General features: G+C 34.8%; 1 protein-coding gene across 3 annotated transcripts in view; it reads right to left on the reverse strand.

Annotated features, from left to right (window-relative positions):
* Positions 1 to 21816, reverse strand: part of Grik2 (glutamate ionotropic receptor kainate type subunit 2) — a 700738-nt gene that overhangs the window by 315308 nt on the left and 363614 nt on the right. For all 3 annotated transcript variants that reach the window (XM_021173658.3, XM_029482440.2, XM_021173659.3), the window contains exon 10: positions 12980 to 13093. In XM_021173658.3, the coding sequence (XP_021029317.1) occupies positions 12980 to 13093 (114 nt within the window). The remainder of the gene's footprint in view (positions 1 to 12979; positions 13094 to 21816) is intronic.

Here is a 21816-nt window from a genome sequence, read left to right on the forward strand (position 1 = left end):
CCCAATGACTGATTATAACTTAAACACTAAAGTTATGAAAGAAAGGATGAGTGGGATTAAGCCATGTATGACTGCAGCACATAAAGAATATGAAAATTTATAAGGCCAAGAAGGGATTGGAAAGATGTACTTCAAGATCTAAAGGACCATAACTGCTAACCTGTACAATTATACCAAGCAAAATATTTACTAGAATTGAAAGATAAACAAAACATTGCATGATAAAAGCAGACTAAAGGATTTATGACTATAAAATCAAATCAAATGAGGCTATCAAAAGGGATACAAAAGATACGACCACAGAGAATGCAAGCAATAGCTACACCATTAATACTAATAGGTCTAAGAAAATACAATAGATACAACAAGTTGATATGCAGTAAGGTACATCATTCACCGATAACTATAAATACTAATGGTCTCAATTCTCCACAAAGAAAATGCAAAATTGACCAGAACTCAGGACTGGCTGCTTCCAAAAAACACAACTCACTATCAAAGAATGACACCAATTTAGGATAAAAGGATGGAGAAATCTATTTCTAGGAAGTAGAATCAGGAAGTTAGCAGATGTACCTATCCATATATGAAAAAGTATTACACAATAAACCACTATGAAACTACAATGTTTAATATTTTCATCATAGTAGGAAATTAAGAAAAATGCCAAGAGTATTCATGAGTATTTGTGTTGGTAATTTAGAAAGCTGTAAAAATATAAGGTATTAGATTTTTAAAATTGTTTAAAACTTGTTTTAAAAATTGTCTTAAATCTGTTTCCCTGTTTATGACCTTTTTTAATTATTAATATCACAGAGAGAGAGAGAGAGAGAGAGAGAGAGAGAGAGAGAGAGAGAACAAGCAAGAGAGAACTACTGAATCTATTTAGCTATGTTATATGAATATACATCCAAATCTAATCACTTGAGATTGGACAATCAATATGGGTGCTTATATCTGAAGAAAACAGATCCTCCCTCTCTCACTAACCATTGTTCTTCTGCTCTTCAACAAAGTGTTGGAACACTGGAACTTTTTTTGCGCACATAGGCATATCAATCTGTGCCCTTATTCAGGATTTATTTAGGCAACCCATCCTGTTCATTTTTAATGGGTACAGTTTCCAGGTAATATCTAGATACATTATTGATTTAGTGGTATCTGGTACTCTGGTTTTTAATCTTTTTACTACCTCTGTCTTGATCACCCCTGAACTTTTGGTATAGTAATTACTACATACCTTCACCTTTATCTAGCAGGAAAATTACAAAAATTATTAGAACGAAATGTGATGGAGTAAGAAAGTAAGAATGGATAGGGGGAAATGTAAAGCCAGCCCAATCCCTTAAATGTACCAAAAATATAGTATGAAAAGTTATGTTGCCTGCAAACAAGTAGGTTAAAGGAGTGAACAGGTGTAGGGCCATCAAATCAGAATGAGTATCTGTCATCCAGTATGTGAACAGTTATGCTGTAAAAATTGTATACATGTGATATATATTCCTTTTGACTTTATTATTTCTGAAATATGTGTATAAAGCTACCTAGAAATTGTATACAAGTTGTTAAGATAAATTCCTGTTCTTTATGAAGCTGCAGTATCTGGATTTCCAAGCCTGAATGCTATGCAACTCTCAGAACTACACATTTGATTGTCCTTCCTTGACAATAGTAAGAGTAGGATAAGAGTAAAAAGTCATTGACAACAGCTCTACACACTCGCTTTTGTTGATGTTATAGGGAAAGTTGTAACTATTTAGGTGATGTCTTGATCATCTCTCTCTTTTATATTCTGGACTATATATAGATAGATATAGATATAGATATAGATATAGATATAGATATAGATATAGATATAGATATAGATATAGATATAGATATAGATATAGATATATTTACCAGATAAGTCTGTACCTAAATGTCATGGGGAAATAGCTTTTGAAAACTAAGCAAGTAAATCAAGTAATTACATTGCAATAGCCAACCTTCTAGAGTTTTCAGGGATATAAGACTGAGTTGTAGGGGCAGATGCACTTGTTAAATTCCTTGAAAAACTAGGAAGAACTTCACAGAGAGTAAATGATTTCCTTGAGAAATCTGCAAATTTCCAAGGCTGTTATTTCTATACTAAAGTGCTTCTAGTGAGGAAGGGAAGTAATTGGACAGTGATATTTACAGGCAAGCAATCCTTTTTGAGCAAAATCAATTCCTATACAAACAATTCCTATTAAGTACTCAATATCTTTATATGAGAGAGAAAGTATTGAAATAGACACCAAGTGGAAAACAGGCATTCCCCCTATTAACTTACATAAAGTATCATATATAGAAATAAAAGCCTGAAATTGAAAACTGAAACAAAAAACTTCAAGCAATCATTATATGTGAAATTTGAAGAAGAGAGTACTATAGGATACCACATTACAAAGGTGAAGAGAGTGAGGAATTAATTTTAAATGGATAATTTTCAGTCCATACATCTCCAAACTTGTAATGTTTAAAATGTTAAAGATATAAGCCCTGTAAATGTTTATTGATTTCTAAAAAAAAATTCATCATAGTATGAATGCATATTTTACCCCTCATGGGTGAAATCTCCTATCAATGAGAGAAGAGTCTAAAAGTATGGATAAATATCCTCAACTCTGTATTTAAGTTTAAAAGAGGAAACAGTGATAAGGCCCCATATTTTATTTGTCTAGGGAAATAAGAGATTGCTATTCAAAAAGGCTAAAAGAAATGTGTGTTATATTAGGTAGGTACAGAAACAAGAAGCCCAAAATATTTAAGAAAAAAGTACCTAAATATTGTCTTATATAAAGGAGTATAAGTGGATACATAAGGACGCCCTCAAAAGACAAATACTTCACTAGAGTATATGGGACCTGAAAATGACATGTATTGTTTTAGAAAATTAATTTTCATTCAAGGCACTATTTTTTCATAGCTGTAGTTATTTTTTTATTTTCCTTCATAGATCTCAAAAATCTACAAATCTCATTTTGTATTATCAGTAGTTTATATTGGCCAGATAATTTGGGGAAAATCTTATACACTACTTTCCAGGTGGATTATCATGGGGGAATGTATAAACGTTACATCATGTTTGACAGTCTATACATTGTTTTCCTCACATATAAACTATAAGTCATGGGATTTAGTTCAATATTATTATTAAAACTTTTGTCTTGCTTCACAGATGACTCAGTTATTAAGAACATTTAGTCATCTTCCAAAACACCTGGAATCATTTCTCTGCAACTACAAGGTAGCTCAAAACCATCTGCAAGTGAAGTTTCAGGAGATGAGATTTCCTTTCCCTGTCCTTCTTGGACATCAAACATGCACATGGTACACTGATATACATGTAAACAGAATACCCATAAACATAAAATAAAGAAATAAAAGATCAAAATAAAAAATATATAATTGCCCAAATTAGTTGGTGTAGAGTATTATTACTTATTTAAAAGAAAGTAAAAGACTGTGAAAGAAAAAAAAAAAACACGGCAAACACTTTGACTTTTATGAACACCTCATGATATAAATGACTGCTATTATAGATTGTAATTGGCTCATAAACATATTCTAATCATGTGTAGTTGAGAACAAGTGTGCTAACCTCAGTTCTCATGCTAATCTTAGAAAATATCTGAAATCTTCTTTGTGTTAGGGGCTTTGCATACACTGTTATCACTTCTCATATTGAGTCATTCTTAAATTTTGGGTTTTAGCTGCCCTTCTTAGTGTCTTTGGTCAACTTGCCACAAACTTGGACATACCCAGGAAGAGGAAATCTTCTTTAAGAAGATCTTTCCTTAAGTTCAACCTGTAGTTGCTATGAACATAGTGGAGCACGTGTCTTTGTAGTATTGTAGGGCATCTTTTGGGTATATGTCCAGGAGCAATATAGCTGGGTCTTCAGTTAGAATTATTTCCAGTTCTGAGAAACTGCAAGATTGATTTCAAGAGTGATTGTACAAATTTTCAAATAACACCAGCAATGGAGGAGTGTTCCCTTTTCTCCACATCCTTGCCAGCATATGCTGTCTCTTGAGTTTTTAATCTTAGCCATTGAGACTAGCATAAGATAGAATCTCATGGTCATTTTAATTTCCATTTCTCTAATGACTAATGATTTTGAACACCTCTTTAAGTACTTCTCCAACACTGGAGATTCCTCTGTTGGGAATTCTTTGTTTAGCTCTGTATCCCATTTTTAAATTGGGTTATTTGGTTTTCTGGAGTCTAACTTCTTGAGTTTATCTTGTGAATATTATCCTTCTGTCAGATGTAGGGTGAGTGAAGATCTTTTCTCAACATGTAGGCTGCTGTTTTGTTCTATTGACAGTGTACTTTACCTTACAGAAGCTTTTCAGAATCATGAGGTCCCATTTATCAATTGCATTTCTAAAAGCCTGAGCCATTGGTGTTCTAGTAAGGAAATTGTCTCTTGTACTAATGCATTCAAAGCTATTACCCACTTTCTCTTCTATTAGATTTAGTGTATCCAGTTTTATGTTGAGATCCATGATAGACTTGGACTTCAGCTTTGTGCAGGATGATAGATATAGATCTATTTGTTGAAGAGGCTTTTTTCCTATTGTATGCCTTTTGGCTTCTTTGTCAAAAATCAACTGTCCATAGCTATGTGTGGATTTATTTCTGTATCTTTGATTCTATTACATGGATTAACCTCTCTGTACCAATACCATGTAGTTTTTAATCACTATTGTTCTGTAACTTTTTCCATAATATCCAGGAACTGGAAAGAACCCAGACTTCCCTCAACCAATTAATGGTTAAGAAAATGCGGTTCATTTATACAATGGAATACTATCCCCCTATTAAATAAAAGGACATCATGAATTTTGTAGGCAAATGGATGAAACTAGAAAATAACATCCTGAGTGAGATAACTCAGATTCAATAGAACATGGATGAATGGATATTAGCCAAAAAGTACAGAATAACCAACTGATAAGTGGATGCTAGCTAAAAAAGTACAGAATACCCCTGATATACCCTACAGATCCAAAGAAGTTAAACAAGCAGGAAGAACCAAGCAAGGATGCTTGACTCACACTTAGAAGAGGAAACAAAATAGTCATAGGAGACAGAGGGAAAGAACTGACTGGGAGAGGAGAGAGGGAGGGGAATAGTGGTGCAAGATCAGGTATGGAGAGAAACATGAGAAATACCCAGAATGCCAAGAGAATGAATGGAAATCTGTAGCTTCCAGGGCTGGGGACAGTAGGAGGAATCTCTAGGAAATCCCAGGGATCTGGAATGGAAGAGGATTCCAAGAGATGCTATATCAAACCTGAAGAGGCTAATTCCAGTAGCCAGGCATGACATCAAGCAGAAGGATAAGGACATCAACCTACCCATAATACTTTTGACTTAAAATTTGCCCTGTCTAAAAGAAATGCAGGGACAAAGATGGAGCAGAGCTAAAAAGAATGACTAACCAAGAACTGGACAAAGTTGAATCCCATTGCACAGGAAATCACCAGTTGTTGACATTATTAATAATGCTGTTATGCTTGCAGAGAGAAGCCTAGCATAACTGTCCTCTGAGAGGTTCTAGCCAGCAGTTGACTAAAACAGATGCAGATACCCATAGCCAAACTTAAAGATTCTTTTTTTTTTTTTTTTTTTTTTTTTTTTTTGGTTTTTTGAGACAGGGTTTCTCTGTGTAGCCCTGGCTGTCCTAGAACTCACTTTGTACACCAGGCTGGCCTGAAACTCAGAAATCTGCCTGCCTCTGCCTCCCTCCCGAGTTCTAGGATTAAAGGCATGTGCCACCACACCCAGGTTTTTGTAATTTTGGGGGTTTTTGTTTGTTTGTGTGTTTGTTTGTTTGTTTGTTTGTTTGTTTGTTTGTTTTTTGAAAGATTCTTATAGAAGAGTTGGGACAATGTTTTTAGGCCCTGAAGGTGATAGGAATTCCAGAAGAAGAACAAAGAGTCAATGAAACAAGATCCCTGGGAGCTCTCAGAGTCTGAGTCACCGAGCAAATATACACAGGCTGGAAGAAGGTCCTTGTCACATATATAGAAGCAGTGAAGCTCAATCTCCATGTAGGTCCCCCATCAACTGGAACAGAGTCTCTCCCTAAAGCTGTAACCTGATTGTGGTATTTATTCCCTAACAGGGCTTGCCTTGTCTGAGAGAAGATGTACCTAATCTGGCAGAGACTTGATTTGCTAGGGTATGGGGAAACTCAATGGGTGCCCCATACTCTTAGAAAAGAAGGGGAGGGGTGTGTGAGAGAGAGACTGTTAGGGGGGGACTGGGAAGGGTATAGCATTTGGGATATATATTTTTGTGTCCTGGTTTCTTCCCTGCTTGGATTTCTACCTTAATTTCCTTCAAGTAATTGATTATTACCTGAAATTGTACAATAAATCAAACTGTTCCCTTCCTAAGTTGCTTTAGGTGAAAGAGTTTATTATCACAAATGAAACCTTAATTAAGGCAGTTACCTCTGTTTTAGATTATAATTATATTTCTCCTTTCACTTTCCTCTCTCCAAACCCTCTCATAGAAATTTCCATCCAACTCTCTTTCAAATACTTGGCCTCTTTTTTAATCTTTATTACAGCATGTATACATGTATGTGTATATTACATATATTTTCTAAAGTATAAGCATCTCCATATGCATAATGCTACTTGAATGTATGGTTTTAGGATTAATTAATCATTTGGAACTGGAAAAACAATTGTGTTCTTTTAGAACTAAGACAAGCATATATCATCATTATTCAATAAATAGTTGCTTAGAATATTGAATACAGGTAATATGAAGCAGGAAAAATGGGAAAAGGGTATCAACTTTGGAGCAGATTAAAAAGGTCAGTACAGACTGGGAAGGACAAAGAATAAATTACATCAAAATTAAATGATGGAATCATATAATTTTAAAATTATATACAGTGCATGTATCTATGCACAAATATGTGTGCATGTGTTTGTATGTATGTTTATGTGTGTGTGTGTCTGTATGTCTGTGTGTATGTGAGTGCATATAAATATCTTTTGCTTAAAGGAGGTTAAGCCATTGGCCTGAAAGTGATCTTCATCAAAGTCCTAGACTAATAAAAACGAGGCTTAAGAGTCCTCCTTTCAATGCAATCCCCATCAAAATTCCAACTCAATTCTTCAACGAATTAGAAAGGGCAATCAGCAGATTCATCTGGAATAACAAAAACCCTAGGATAGCAAAAACTCTTCTCAAGGATAAAAGAACCTCTGGTGGAATCACCATGCTGGACCTAAAGCTGTACTACAGAGCAATTGTGATAAAAACTGCATGGTATTGGTATAGTGACAGACAAGTAGACCAATGGAACAAAATTGAAGACCCAGAGATGAACCCACACACCTATGGTCACTTGATCTTTGACAAGGGAGCTAAAACCATCCAATGGAAAAAGACAGCATTTTCAACAAATGGTGCTGGCACAACTGGCAGTTATCATGTAGAAAAATGTGAATTGATCCATTTCTATCTCCTTGTACTAAGGTCAAATCTAAGTAGATTAAGGAACTCCACATAAAACCAGAGACACTGAAACTTATAGAGGAGAAAGTAGGGAAAAGCCTCGAAGATATGGGTACAGGGGAAAATTCCTGAATAGAACAGCAATGGCTTGTGCTGTAAGATCGAGAATCAATAAATGGGACCTCATAAAATTGCAAAGCTTCTGCAAGGCAAAAGACACCATCAATAAGACAAAAAGGCCACCAACAGATTGGGAAAGGATCTTTACCTATCCCAAATCAGATAGGGGACTAATATCCAATATATATAAAGAACTCAAGAAGGTGGACTCCAGAATATTTAATAACCCCATTAAAAAATGGGGCTCAGAACTGAACAAAGAATTCTCACCTGAGGAATACTGAATGGCTGAGAAGCACCTGAAAAAATGTTCAACATCCTTAATCATCAGGGAAATGCAAATCAAAACAACCATGATATTCCACTTCACTCCAGTCAGAATTGCTAAGATGAAAAATTCAGGTGACAGCAGATGCTGGGGAGGATGTGGACAAAGAGGAACACTCTTCCATTGTTGGTGGGATTGCAAGCTTGTACAACCACTCTGGAAATCAGTCTGGTGGTTACTTAGAAAATTGGACATAGTACTACTGGAGGATCCTGCAATACCTCTCCTGGGCATATATCCAGAAGATGTCCCAACTGGTAAGAAGGACACATGCTCCACTATGTTCATAGCAGACTTATTTATAATAGCCAGAAGCTGGAAAGAACCCAGATGCCCCTCAACAGAGGAATGGATATAGAAAATGTGGTACATTTACACAATGGAGTACTACTCAGCTATTAAAAAAATGATTTTATGAAATTCCTAGGCAAATGGATGGACCTGGAGGGCATCATCCTGAGAGAGGTAACCCAATCACAAAGGAACTTGCACAATATGTACTCACTGATAAGTGGATATTAGCCCAGAAACTTAGGATACCCAAGATATAAGATACAATTTGCTAAACGCATGAAATTCAAGAACGAAAACCAAAGTGTGGACACTTTGCCCCTTCTTAGAAATGGGAACAAAACACCCATGGAAGGAGTTACATAGACAAAATTTGGAGCTGTGACCAAAGGATGGACCATCTAGTGATTGCCATATGCAGGGATCCATCCCATAATCAGCTTCCAAACGCTGAAACCATTGCATACACTAGCAAGATTTTGCTGAAAGGACCCAGATATAGCTGTCTCTTGTGAGACTATGCCAGGGCCTAGCAAACACAGAAGTGGATGATCACAGTCAGCTATTGGATGGATCACAGGGCCCCCAATGGAGGAGCTAGAGAAATTACCCAAGGAGGTAAAGAGAACTGCAACCCTATAGGTGGAACAACAATATGAACTAACCAGTACCCCGGAGCTCTTGTCACTAGCTGCATATGTATCAAAAGATGGCCTAGTCGGCCATCACTGCAAAGAGAGGCCCATTGGACTTGCAAACTTTATATGCCCCAGTACAGGAGAACCCCAGGGCCAAAAAGGGGGAGTGGGTGGGTAGGGGATTGGGGGGTGGGTATGGGGGACTTTTGGGATAGCATTGAAAATGTAAACGAGGAAAATACCTAATAAAAAAATAAATTAAAAAAAAAAAAGTCCTCCTTTCATGGTCTTCAGAGAGGCTCCATCCAGCAGCCGACTGAGACAGATACTCACATCCACAGTCAAACAGTGGACAGAGCTTAGAAACTCTTATGAAAGAATAAGAGAAAGGATTAAAGGCCTGGAATGGGTTAAGAACTCTACAGGAAGATCAACAAAGTCAACTAACCTGAACCTTTGGAGCTCTAGGAGTCTGAACCACTAACCAAAGAACATACATGGGCTGGACCTAAGCCCCCCTGCACATATGTAGAAGATGTGCAGTTGGACTTCGTTTGGTTCTAAAACAACTGTATTGGTAGTTATCCTAAAAGTTGTAGATCTACATAGGGTATATTCATCTAGATGGGCAATTTTGTCTGACCTCAGTGGGAGGGGAAGTACCTAGCCTTGCAAAGACTTGAAGTGTCAGAATAAGGGCAAGATGCCAAAAGGGAGGGTCTACCCACTGAGAGAACAAGGGGAGGGGAAAGAATTGTGAGAGGCAGTGACCTAGAGAGGGACAGTGAGCAGGATGTAAACTGAATAAATAAAATTAACTGACTAACTAAATATATAAATATTTAAAAGAAAAGAAACCTCCTTTCAAATAGTTGGTCAGGTAATACATGCAACTCTTTAAACCATATAGACTATTGACATTGCCCTCGGTCGCCTCTCAGAAATTTAAGCTAAATACATATTGTTGAAGACATTGTACATTCAGAACACAGGACTTGGATGATTAAAATCAAGTCTAACCTAAAAGCCTGTTTATTGCTCTCTAGCTTCCAGGCTAATAGAAATACTATGAAAACTGCTAAGGGCAGGACATAACTAATAGTTCTACTTAGATGTCACACCTATGAGCTACAGCAGTGACCCACCTGAAAATAACATTCTAAAGATAAAAACTATAAACGTAAAAAATCATCCCTTTTCGTTCATTCTGTTTTTTTTATTATGAATGTGTGGTGACCAGAGTAGGAGAGAAATCAGTTAGGGGATATAGAGATAAGGTGACTTACTTTTTCCTTTTAAGCAATGATAGAGTCTTTTAAAGACTAACACTGTAGTGTACTCTAAAATACAAATAGTATCCCTATAAAATCTAAGCATCATAGATAATCATATTTGTTTTAAGGAATGCTGAACTAATTGGTAGTTGTCAAGCATCACTGGAAATCAATACTATCTACAGAATTGTTAGAAATATTAAGATTATCAAATGCTTTGAGCACTACAGTGGTAATATCGTTGCAGCTTTTTGATTGCTCTGATAACCTCTAAATTACCAAGGCTTGCTGATGCAATTCTATATTCCTAACTACAGAGGATGTTGAGCCAGATAACAAAGTCAAAGATACCCTGGGGTATAGCTAGAACTGAAGGCTAACTTTGGAACTTAGAAACAATAAACAGAAGGACTGGTTATACACATACAACTGCTGGCATACTTGTCGAGGATATGCAATAACTTAAGCTCAAACCCTAGTACCAAAGAACTAATAAACAAAAACTATAGCTAAATGATACATATATATTTATAAATAAAAACATTTTTATTATTGATAAAATATATAAATCTCTTTTAACATGGTCCCAAGTAATTAAATGATAATGAAAAATATGTGAATTTATTTGCTTTATTTTATATTAGACAAATGTAGTAAACTGAACATTTAAAATTTTTTAATTATAGTTATTTAAAAGGTAGTATTTTCTTAAGTTTACTAGATATCATTTTTATATTTTATAACTTGATAATTCATTGAATATTATATCAGTGTTTTTTACCTCTGGAAATAAAAAAAGGAAAGCATATGAAGTATGATACTTTGCATTGTGTGTTTTAACATTAAACAGAGGGATGCATGTGGTCAAAATATTTTAATGCATGGTAAATGGTACAATAGAGTGTAAAGCATGCAGCTTCCTTCCACCCAGCTGAGCAAAACAGTTACATGGCTTTGTGGATGGACACTTTAAAGATGGGGTTAGAATGGGAAATTGAAATGGGAAATTGAAAGAGAAAATAAAGAACTGAGTGGAAGTATAAAGTCACACTATGTCAGTTGAAGATAGATTTGAGAGCTTGATTAGGAGAACATAGAAAAGCCCAGGTTACTGAAGATTAGAGATGTCTTAGTTAAAATCTTTACTCTGAGAGCTTTGTGGGATAGATACTGTAAAGACAACAAAGACACAGTTAAATTATGTTCCTCAGACACTTTCATAATATATAGAAAGATGATGTTGATATAAACAAAAACCAGCAGAATATTAATTTTAATAGTAAGTGAAAAAATGAAATAATGTCACAAATGGAGAATGTTTGCAAAGCAAAGACAGCAAAGCTTAAACAATCACGACAGAAGGTTACCTGGTTATCCCAGTTCAATCAAAATACTTACTGATGAAGAAATAAAGATAAAGGGTAGGAAAAAATAAGACTGCCCAAAAACTTGAATGTTAAAGGTAACATTTTTGATGTCTTACTCATTACTGGATTTCTTAAAATTTTGGATAAAAGGAAAGCAGAAAGAACAGATTCACAAGAGACTGCAAGAAGCCAGGGTGGAAAGAATAGTTATCAGGAAGAGAGATAACTGCTTATTTACTGAACAATTTTTACAGAAAGTCGTGAGATTAGGGACAAATGCTCTGATGGACAAGAAGTCAGGTGTGTTATTATATATAAAGTTATAGTAAAGTTTTGACTAAAATATTGTTCCAATTTGATTCATATAGAAGTTACAGTATTTGAAAAAACAGCAGAAGACTTAATATTAATTTGAAGAGGGCCTCAAAGCCTTAGATATGACACAAAAGAGTCTGAGGACTTTAGCTAGAGAATTAGAAACTTCACCACCCCAAGGGTGTTAGATCACTGGAAGCAAAGCTGCTTCATTGTTGAAAGCTTGTAACACAACCTAATCTATTTTGACATGCCTTCAGTTGTGACATCTATTTTGTTACTAAAATCCAAGAAGATTGTTTCTTCCCAGCCTGATTTGCCACTCTTCTCAGATATAGGTCTTATGGCTTGTGAGTTTCCTGAGTTTCCTGAGACTGAAGATTCAGTCTTTTCTGGCCAAGGTGACAGAAAGGTCAATAGTAAGCTATCTAACAAGTAAGTAATACTGACTAAATAATCTAAGAGCTCCTACTTATTCTAAATTTAAGATCCTCCTTTGCAAATGGCATGAGGGACCATAACTGGCAATTCAATTAAAACATGGAAATACAATATTGGTTAAAAAAAATAGCTACCGTATCAGCATTAATTTAATTATGGTGGTAGTAAAAAAGTTTCTAATTTGAAAAACATGCTCCATTATATTTCATTAAGGAAATTAGTGAAGTGAGAGCTACTACTTCAGCTGAAAACAATGAAATTGAAACAATATTATAGTGTAATTAATATAGAAAATATTGAAAATAATTTCTACATACTTTGAAGTACATTTTCAGCAAGAGAACAGAGTTTGTTTGGCCGTTAATTTAACTACATGCATCTGCATGTAAGTTTTCAAATCCTGACGTGGGCAATTTATCAACACTAACAAGTTCTATGGAAATGTAAAAATTTTCACTAATACATGAAGCTGCTTTATCACTAGAGATGCCCCAAATATTAATATGTCTTACATTACTAAATTTTAACAAAATTCTGACTGAGTTAACATTGTACTTTTTCTGTTACAGTAATTGCTAAATGAATATAAGTTATATTGCATTCTATTCATTAATATTCCCATTAAAATTTTTTTATCTACACCCATAAATCTACATTTTTCTAAAATAAAAAAATAAAAAAAAAACAAATACTTACCAAAATGGTGGTAACAATCAAAGAACGATTAGACAATGAATCTGTAATATTCGCTGGCTTCCCTTTCTGACTTTCTGTCATATTCAGGCCACTGGCTGGATCCCAAGTCCCAATCTATAAAACAACAAATGTACATTCTATGTCATCTATCAGATACCTGTGAGAGAGTGCTACAAAGGAAAGTTACTGTTACTAACACTGTTCACCTCTGCAGCATAGTGTATTCTCATTGGAGTATAGGCTGTGTTCTTCAAGGATGATTCACTGTGCTGAGAAATCTGTCTAGTGACATTAAAGAAGAAAATAATACACCATCGTGCCTCCAACCATGTGGGAGATTCATTTTCCATTTAAACGTTCATTCTCTAAGAAGAAACATGTGTGATGATACATCAGTAGCTTCCAGAACCTTATGAATAGAGTATAGCCTTTAATATAATGGATGTCTCTTATCCTCTCATTATAAAGTGAGCATTCTACATAACAGGCAAAGCAAAAAAATACAAGGAAAGCCTTGGGGATCCAGGATAAATTAATAAGTATCTAGTTGATTAACCAGTGTTTCCTCCAGTTCTCAATTTAAATAGAGTTTTCTTTAACTAAATGTCCTCTTTTTTTTTCTTTTTTTTTATTAGATATTTTCTTCATTTATATTTCAAATGCTATCTTGAAAGCCCCATACCCTCACCCCGTCCTTCTCCCCAATGCACCCACTCCTGCTTCCTGGCCCTGGCATTCCCCTGTACTGGGGCTTAGGATCTTCGCAAGACCAAGGACCTCTCTTCCCATTGATGGCTAACTAGGCCATCCTCTGCTACATATGCAACTAGAGACACAGCTCTGGGGGTGTGGGGGTACTGGTTAGTTCATATTGTTGTTGCTCCTATAGGGTTGTAGATCCCTTTAGCTCCTTGGGTACTTTCTTTAGCTCCTCCATTGGGGACCCTGTGTTCCATCCAAAAGATGACTGTGAGCATCCACTTCTGTATTAGCAAGGCACTGGCATAGCCTCACAAGAGATAGCTATATCAGGGTCCTTTCAGCAAAATCTTTCTGGCATATGCAATAGTGTCTGGGTTTTGGTGGTTGCTTATAGATGAGGCCATATACATTTTGTGTGCAGATGTTTTATCTCATTTAACACAGTGGATGGAGTGACAATGTGGAATATCCTGTGGAATATATAAATATAAAGCTTCACAGAAGGCACAGGTTGGTTGTTTAATGGTAACTAAAAGACAGTATTACTCCATCAGTGTTAATCATCAGTAAAGAGAACATAATAGGAGCTGTGGATATAGTAATTCTATAACCCTACTATTTTAAACCTTATGATAATCAGTAGTAAAATTTGCCTTCCATATCTTCTAGCCAAATATCCAAATTAGTTTTATATAAGAACAGCAAAAATTTCTCTTAAAAATCAACCTCTGGATATAAACAAAATAACGTTTGAAGTGAAAATGACTTAGCAGACATGATTTTGTCTACATAAATATCTTATCAAAGAGCTTGCAACTTGATTGTGATCAATTTTTTCCTTCATATTTTATTATATACACACATTTTCTTCTGATTTTTTTCAGTAAACTTTTAAGTTTCTATTTTTAAATTGAAGGTGTAGAAAACTACCTATATTCTGTTAATTAAAATAATTTATACATAGCATTCTTATAGCTTTATATGAATATAAACTTCACTATATTGTTTGAACACTGTAGCTATAAATATAAGACATTAATATTCATATCATTTTTGAGATATCTTAAATTATTTTTCCAATTTTCTCATGTTAATTAAATTTTGATTATACAAATAGCTATATGTTCCCATTAAAGTATTTGTGTCAATAAAAATATTAATAATTCATTAAAAGAAAGAAAATGCAAAATTTTCTCTTTTTTATTCTCAAAATAAATTACTTGCTAGCAGTTATATATCATGTCAGAACATAAAGTCATAAAAAGGGAGGCTGTGCTAGATATCTGAGTATGGTGGATGAGAGAGCATAAAATTAGAATGAGGGCTGATGAATTGCTGAAGTGTTTCAAATATAAAATTGTTAAAAGTGTTCTGTAGGCTGAACAAGATATGTCTCAAATGTTATCTCATAGTGACTGCCACTTTGTATCTGTGGTTTATAATCAATACCTGGAACTTAATTTTCCCTTAGGTCTTATTTCTTTTTATCTCTATCATTGAGTAGTCAGATCTTAAACCCTGTTATGCTATTAACTAAAGTATTAACAACTATGATTTGTCCACCTCACAACACCATCAAGAATGGCCAAATAAAACTACTCATGTAAAGTAAAGCCTAATTAACTTAATGCTACACTACAACAACAAAAAAAAATGTTTCTTGCTGGAAAGATAGCTCAGTAGTCAAAACTACCCACTGCTGCTGTTCAGGACCTCAGTTTAATTTTCAAGCAACTCAAAACTACTTTTAACACCAGCTTCATGGAATATTATGTCCTCTTCTGGCCTATACATGCATGTATTCATGAGCTTGCTCCTATCCTATTCATACACCTACCTAAACACATAATTTTTAAAAATAAATTTTATCAGAATAAAAGGCAAGAAGCTTTTTTTTTTTTTTGTAAAGTCAATAGTAGCTGGATAACAGATCAGGTAATACATATTTAAATAAGATAATTATAGACACATTTCTCTGAAAGATGTAAAAATTTCAAATAAGTAAATTAAACTCATAACTGGGTATGGTTGCACATTCTTTTACTGTCAGCACTTGGGAGGGAGTGGCAAATGGATCTTACTGAGATGGAGACCAGTTTGGTCTACAAAGTAAAGTTTAGGCCACCCAGAACTACATATGGGGATTGAAATTAAATTTAAAAAAATCCTAAGAATTAAAACACAGACAACTGAGAATCACTTTTAAAACTTACTCAATCTTCTTTTCCATCAAGGAAATGCACCTTGAAACTGCTTTTAGATTTAATCTTACACCTATCAGGATGGCTAGGATCAATAACACAATTGATAACTGATAACTGATATGGATTTAGAGTAAGGGGAAACAATTGTTCATTCTGATGAGAGTGCAAACTTGGACCACCACTATGGAAAATACTGTAATAATTCCTCATAAAGATGACTAATATCCAAAAGAAATTATTACAGATGTAGAGAAAAGGAAACTTAGTTATAGCTATTGTGAATGCTACCTGGTGGAAGCACTAGAGAAATCAGTATAGAGGTTCCACATAAAATTATAAAACATACATTCCATATGGTCAATTCCAAATTTGAGTATATATCAAATGACTTCATACCCTACTCTAGAGCTATTTACTCATCTAGGCTAATTATTGTTTTACTCACAGTAGCAAGGAATAGGAAGCAGCCATGATGTCCATTGACTAATAGATGAATAGTAAAAATGCAGTATATTTATGCAATTTCATATTATATGCTAATTAAGCCAAAAAGATCTTATGAAATTCACAGGTAAGTAGCTGGAGGTAGAAACAATCAGAATGAGTTGACCCAGACACAGAAATATAAATTCCTGTTTTCTCTCATCTGTGGATGTTATCTTTGAATCTTCAGATGTTTGTGATACATTTGGGTTACTGATAAAGGAAAAAACAAAAATTGACAGGGATCTCTCATATATATGTATATAATGGAAAGAGACTGAATGTACCAATATAAAGAATTAAAGGAGAATATTGCAACATAAACAGTTCAACTAGAACAAGAGAACAAATTTTTTGGAAGAGGAAAGAGGATAGGAAGAGATAAGTAACCCTAAAGACACTTTTATAAAGACCCATGGAAAACCACTGCTTTACTACATTAGAAGCTTCATATACAAATTCATTTTTTTCTCCTTTCATATTGCTGAAGTTATCACATGATAAGAAAACAGTACTTCGATTAATCAAGTGGGTATAATCTGAAAGCTACCCTCATGCTATTTAGTTCCAGTGCTATCTAAAAGTATGATGCAAACTGCCAAAGAAGGGAAACAATGAACAGTTCTATGTGTCTGCACCACTTATGAGGAACCTGGCTAGATATTCCTAATGTTGTAGTGAGTGACATTTACATATAGGTGGTAACTACCAGCTGTCTAATTGAACTTGAGACCCACTCAACATCGATACAATCATGCCTGATACTAGAAACTTAGCCAACTTCAAATTATGTTACACCAGCATAAATTGTTACTGAAATTTACACCTTATCAGCAGATAAGTGTAGCTAACACTCCTCACCAAACTTCCTCATACAAAAGGGAATATAACATAAAAATGGACACACACACACGTGGAAGAAAATGACTAAAGCATTTCAAGACCTGAAAATGAATGGAATTAATTAAGAACACAAACTGAGGGAAATCTGGAAATGAACCCTTTAGGAACTTAAAGGGGAACCTCAGAAAACAGCCTCAACAACCAAATACAAGACATGAAAGAAAGTATCTCAAGAACTGAAGACATAAGAGCAGAATGGGAAAATAGTTTAGTGGTCAACTTTTCTTTAAGCACCCCAACAGAACATTATTTTCTTGGAGGCTGTCTGTCATGAGAGACACCAGGTAAGTCTCACCTTTAAACCCAATGCTCAGGACTGACCTGAAACCACACCCAACAGCAGTAAGTTGTACCCCATACCCTGAGCTCCATTTCCTACTCTAAAATTCTGCCTGCATTCATGAAGGCCTTCCAGAACCAGGGACAACCAAGTAAGACCCAAGCTCTTGCCTGCCATATTCCCCTAAAACACATCCCACCACCTGAGCTCAGTTTTCCAGCCCACCACCCATACTGCTTTCTTGGAGGTCAGCCTGAATTAGGGTCCCCAGATATTGGTACAAGTACTAGGGACCCCAGAGGCAAGCTTGTTATCCAAAATATTGGATTTAAAGATTATTAGATTTAGATATTGATTTCTGGGTTTATCTTTGTTGGATGTGTTTTTTGGAAATGTTTTTTTCCCTTGGTTTCTGTTCCCTCTCTGTATAATAGATCGAGTAACCTAATGTAAACAGTATCTATCCATGAATCCAGCCAACAGAAGGTAATAAAAAAAATCTCCAACCCAAGTAGGTTAACTATACCCTAGAAAACACAGCAAAAAAATGATCCCACAGTAGCAAAACCAAAGAAAGTTATCTCTCTGTCTCTCTGTCTCTCTGTCTCTCTCTGTCTCTCTGTCTCTCTCTGTCTCTCTGTCTCTCTCTGTCTCTCTCTCTCTCTCTCTCTCTGTCTCTGTCTCTCTCTCTCTCTCTCTCTCTCTCTCACACACACACACACACACACACACACACACACACACAAAACCAGCATCATTACTCTAAAGATAACAGGAATTAACAATCATTGGTTGTTAATATTGTTCAATGTCAATGGACTCATTTTCCCAATAAAAAGACACAGAATAACATAATGAATGTGAAAACAGGATCCATCATTCTGCTGCATACAAGAAACATACCTTAGCAATAAAGATAGACATTAACTCAGAATAACAGGCAATAGAATAACAGAATAACAGAAAATAAAAGTTTTCCAAGCAAACGTACACAAAAACCAAGATGGAGTATATATTCTAATATCTAATAAAATGGACTTACATCAAAATTAAACAAAAGAGTCAGGGAAAGACATTCCATTCTCATCAAAGGAAAAATCCACCAACATGATGTCTCAATTCTGAATAACTATGCCCCAAGTGCAAGGGCATCCACATTTGTTAAAGAAACATTAACAAAGCTTAAATCACATATTAAACCCCACATATTAATATTGGGACACTAGAGCATTCTAATCTCACCAATTGACAGGTCAAGACAGAAACTAAACAGAGTAATAACAAAACTATTAAGTGTTAGGAATCAAATGTACCTAACAGATATCGACATAACATTTAACCTAAACATAAAAGAATATAATTCTCAGCACCTCATAGAGCTTCTCAAAAATTGAGCATATACTTGAACACAAAAGATGTCTCAAAAGATAAAACAAAATTGAAACAGTTCCCTGTATCTTATCAGAACACTATGCTATGGACTAAAGCTAGACTTTAACAACAGAAACAATATAAAGTCTGAAAACCTATGGAACTCAAAAAACTGCTTATTCAATGACCACTTGGTCCAAAAAAAAAAAAAAAAAGAAAAAATTAAAGTCTCCCCAGAATTCAATGGAAACAAATGCACAGCATACCTAAACATATGGGACATAATAAAAGCAGTGCTAAGAGGAAAGTTCATAGCACTAAGTGCCTTCATAAAGAAATTTGTGAGATTTCATACTAGCCACTTAATAGTACTCCTGAAATATCTAGAACAAAAAGAATCAAACACATACAACTGGAGAAGAGTTCCAAAAATAATCAAACTCTGGGATAAAAATTAATAAATTTTAAAAAATACAATCTACAAAACTAAGAGATGGTTCTTTGAAAAAATCAACAACATAGACAAATTCTTAGGCAACCAAATTAAAAGACAAAGCCAAAATACTCAAAATTTTAAAAAGTCAGAAAAGGAGGATATAACAGCAGATAGTGTGAAAATACAATGAATCTTTAGGTCTTATTTCAATAGCCTGTACTCCACAAAATTGGAAAATATAAATAAATGGAAAATTAAAATAAAATGGATGATTTTCTTGATAGATGCCCCTTACCAAAGTTAAATGAAGTTCAGGTAAACAATTTATATAGGTCCATAGTCCCCATTTAATAGAAGTAGTCATTAATATTCTCCCATTTAAAAAAAAGCCTAGGGCCCATCAGTTTTAGAGCAAAATTCTACTGTATTTTTAAAGAATTTCTAATACCAATACTCCTTAAATTAATCTACAACAGGACCAGAAGGAAAACTGCAAAATTCATTCTATGAGGGCACAGTCACCTAGATACCTAAATCACACAAGAATTAAACAAAGAAATAATTTTAGACCAATTTCCCTCGTGAATATATATAAAAAGTACTAAATAAAGTGATCCAAACTCAATTGTGAGAACACATCAAAAGCATCATCTACCATAATTAAGTTGGCTTCATAACAGAGATGCAGAGATGATTCAAAATATGAAAATCCATTAAGTTAATCCACAGTATAAACAAACTGAAAGAAAATGGATAGAATTAAACATACTTCGTGATAAAAGTCTTAGATCAGGGATAAAAGATGCATAGCAAGCACCATAAAGGCAATGCATAGCAAGCCAATAGCCAGCATCAAATTAAATGAAGAGAAAAGTTAAAACAATTCCACTAAAATCAGGAACAAGACAAGGCTGCCCACTCTTTCCAGACTATTCAATATAATACTTGAATTTTTACCTAGAAAATAAGACCACAAAAGGAAATCTGTGAGGTTACCAACTGAGAAATAAGAAGTCAAAATATCACTATTTGCAGATAATATGATAGTATATATAAGTGACCCCAAAATTTCTAGTATGGAACTACTATAGGTGATAAACTCCTTCAGCAACTTGTCCAGATACAACATTAACTAAAAAAAAAAAATCAATAAACCTTCTTCATATAAATGGTAAACAGGCTGAAAAATAATTCAGAAAACCAACACCTTTTACAATTGCTATAAATAACATAAAATATCTTGGAAGAGTAATAACCAAGCAACTGAAAGACATGTATAACAAACTACAAGTCTTTGAAGAAAAAAATTGAGAAGATATCAGAAGACAGAAAAATTTCTCATGCTCATGGTTCAGGAGGATTAACATAGTAAAAATGGCCATCTTACTAAAAGCAATGTACAGATATAATGAAATCCCCATAAAAATTCCAACACAATTCTTCACAGACATTGAAAGAACAATACTCAACTTCCTATGGAAAAATAAGAAACCCAGGATAACTAAAGCGATCCTGTACAATAAAAAACTTCTGGAGGTATCACCATCCCCAGTTTTCAGCTGTACTACAGAGCAATATAAGAACAACTGCATGGTATTGGTATAAAAACAGTGTGTGTCTACATATATAAAGTAATATGAAAGTTTCCATGAATTTCTGGGTCAAGACATGATAAAATATAAATAAGAGACAATTACATGTTTATTATCTGAAAATAAATACATTAGATTTAATGCAGTCAAAGATTCGAGTTCAGTTTTGAGTATGTTGAAGATCACTAGAAAATATCACCATTAAGAATTATTTTCTATTGTGAGGCAGAACTCAGTTCATGAGAAAGTTATAGGTCACGGCTGCCATGGGGACTGATTTGAGATTACACACACACACACACACACACACACACACACACACACACACACATATATATATATATATATATATATATATAGTGATCAAATAAAATTTTCTGTACACCATATATCTAGATTTGTATTAAAAAAGTAATTCTCCTTGATCTTATAAGTGGGTAATTAGCCACAAAGAAACTGAGGTAATAAGTAGGTCCCCATGGAGGATGTATGAGTCTCACTCAGAAGGGGAAACTAAATAATCATCATAGGTGGATGGAGAGAAGGAAATGGGTAAAAGAGTAGGTGAGGAGGGCATTGGGGATGGTGTTCAGGTTTGGGGAGAAGAGTGGGAGAGAGGGCTGTGAGTGAGAATGGAAATCTGTGGCACGGCATATCTGGTTACTAGCTGGAGGCCTGGGACAGTAGAGGATATGGGATGTCTATTGGGGTGATCCTAGTTGAGATTTCTACCAGAGTGGGATATAGAGATTGAATTCATCTGGCCACCTCCTGTACCCAGGCAGGACTTCTAGAGGAGGTAGGGGAACATCAGTGCACCCACAAAGCCTTTAACCCAAAATTGCCTTGCCTACATGATGTACAGG

The sequence above is a fragment of the Mus caroli genome, unplaced genomic scaffold (genome assembly GCF_978045245.1).
Source record: "Mus caroli unplaced genomic scaffold, Mus_caroli_1 scaffold_9, whole genome shotgun sequence".
Classification (NCBI taxonomy): Eukaryota; Metazoa; Chordata; class Mammalia; order Rodentia; family Muridae; genus Mus; species Mus caroli.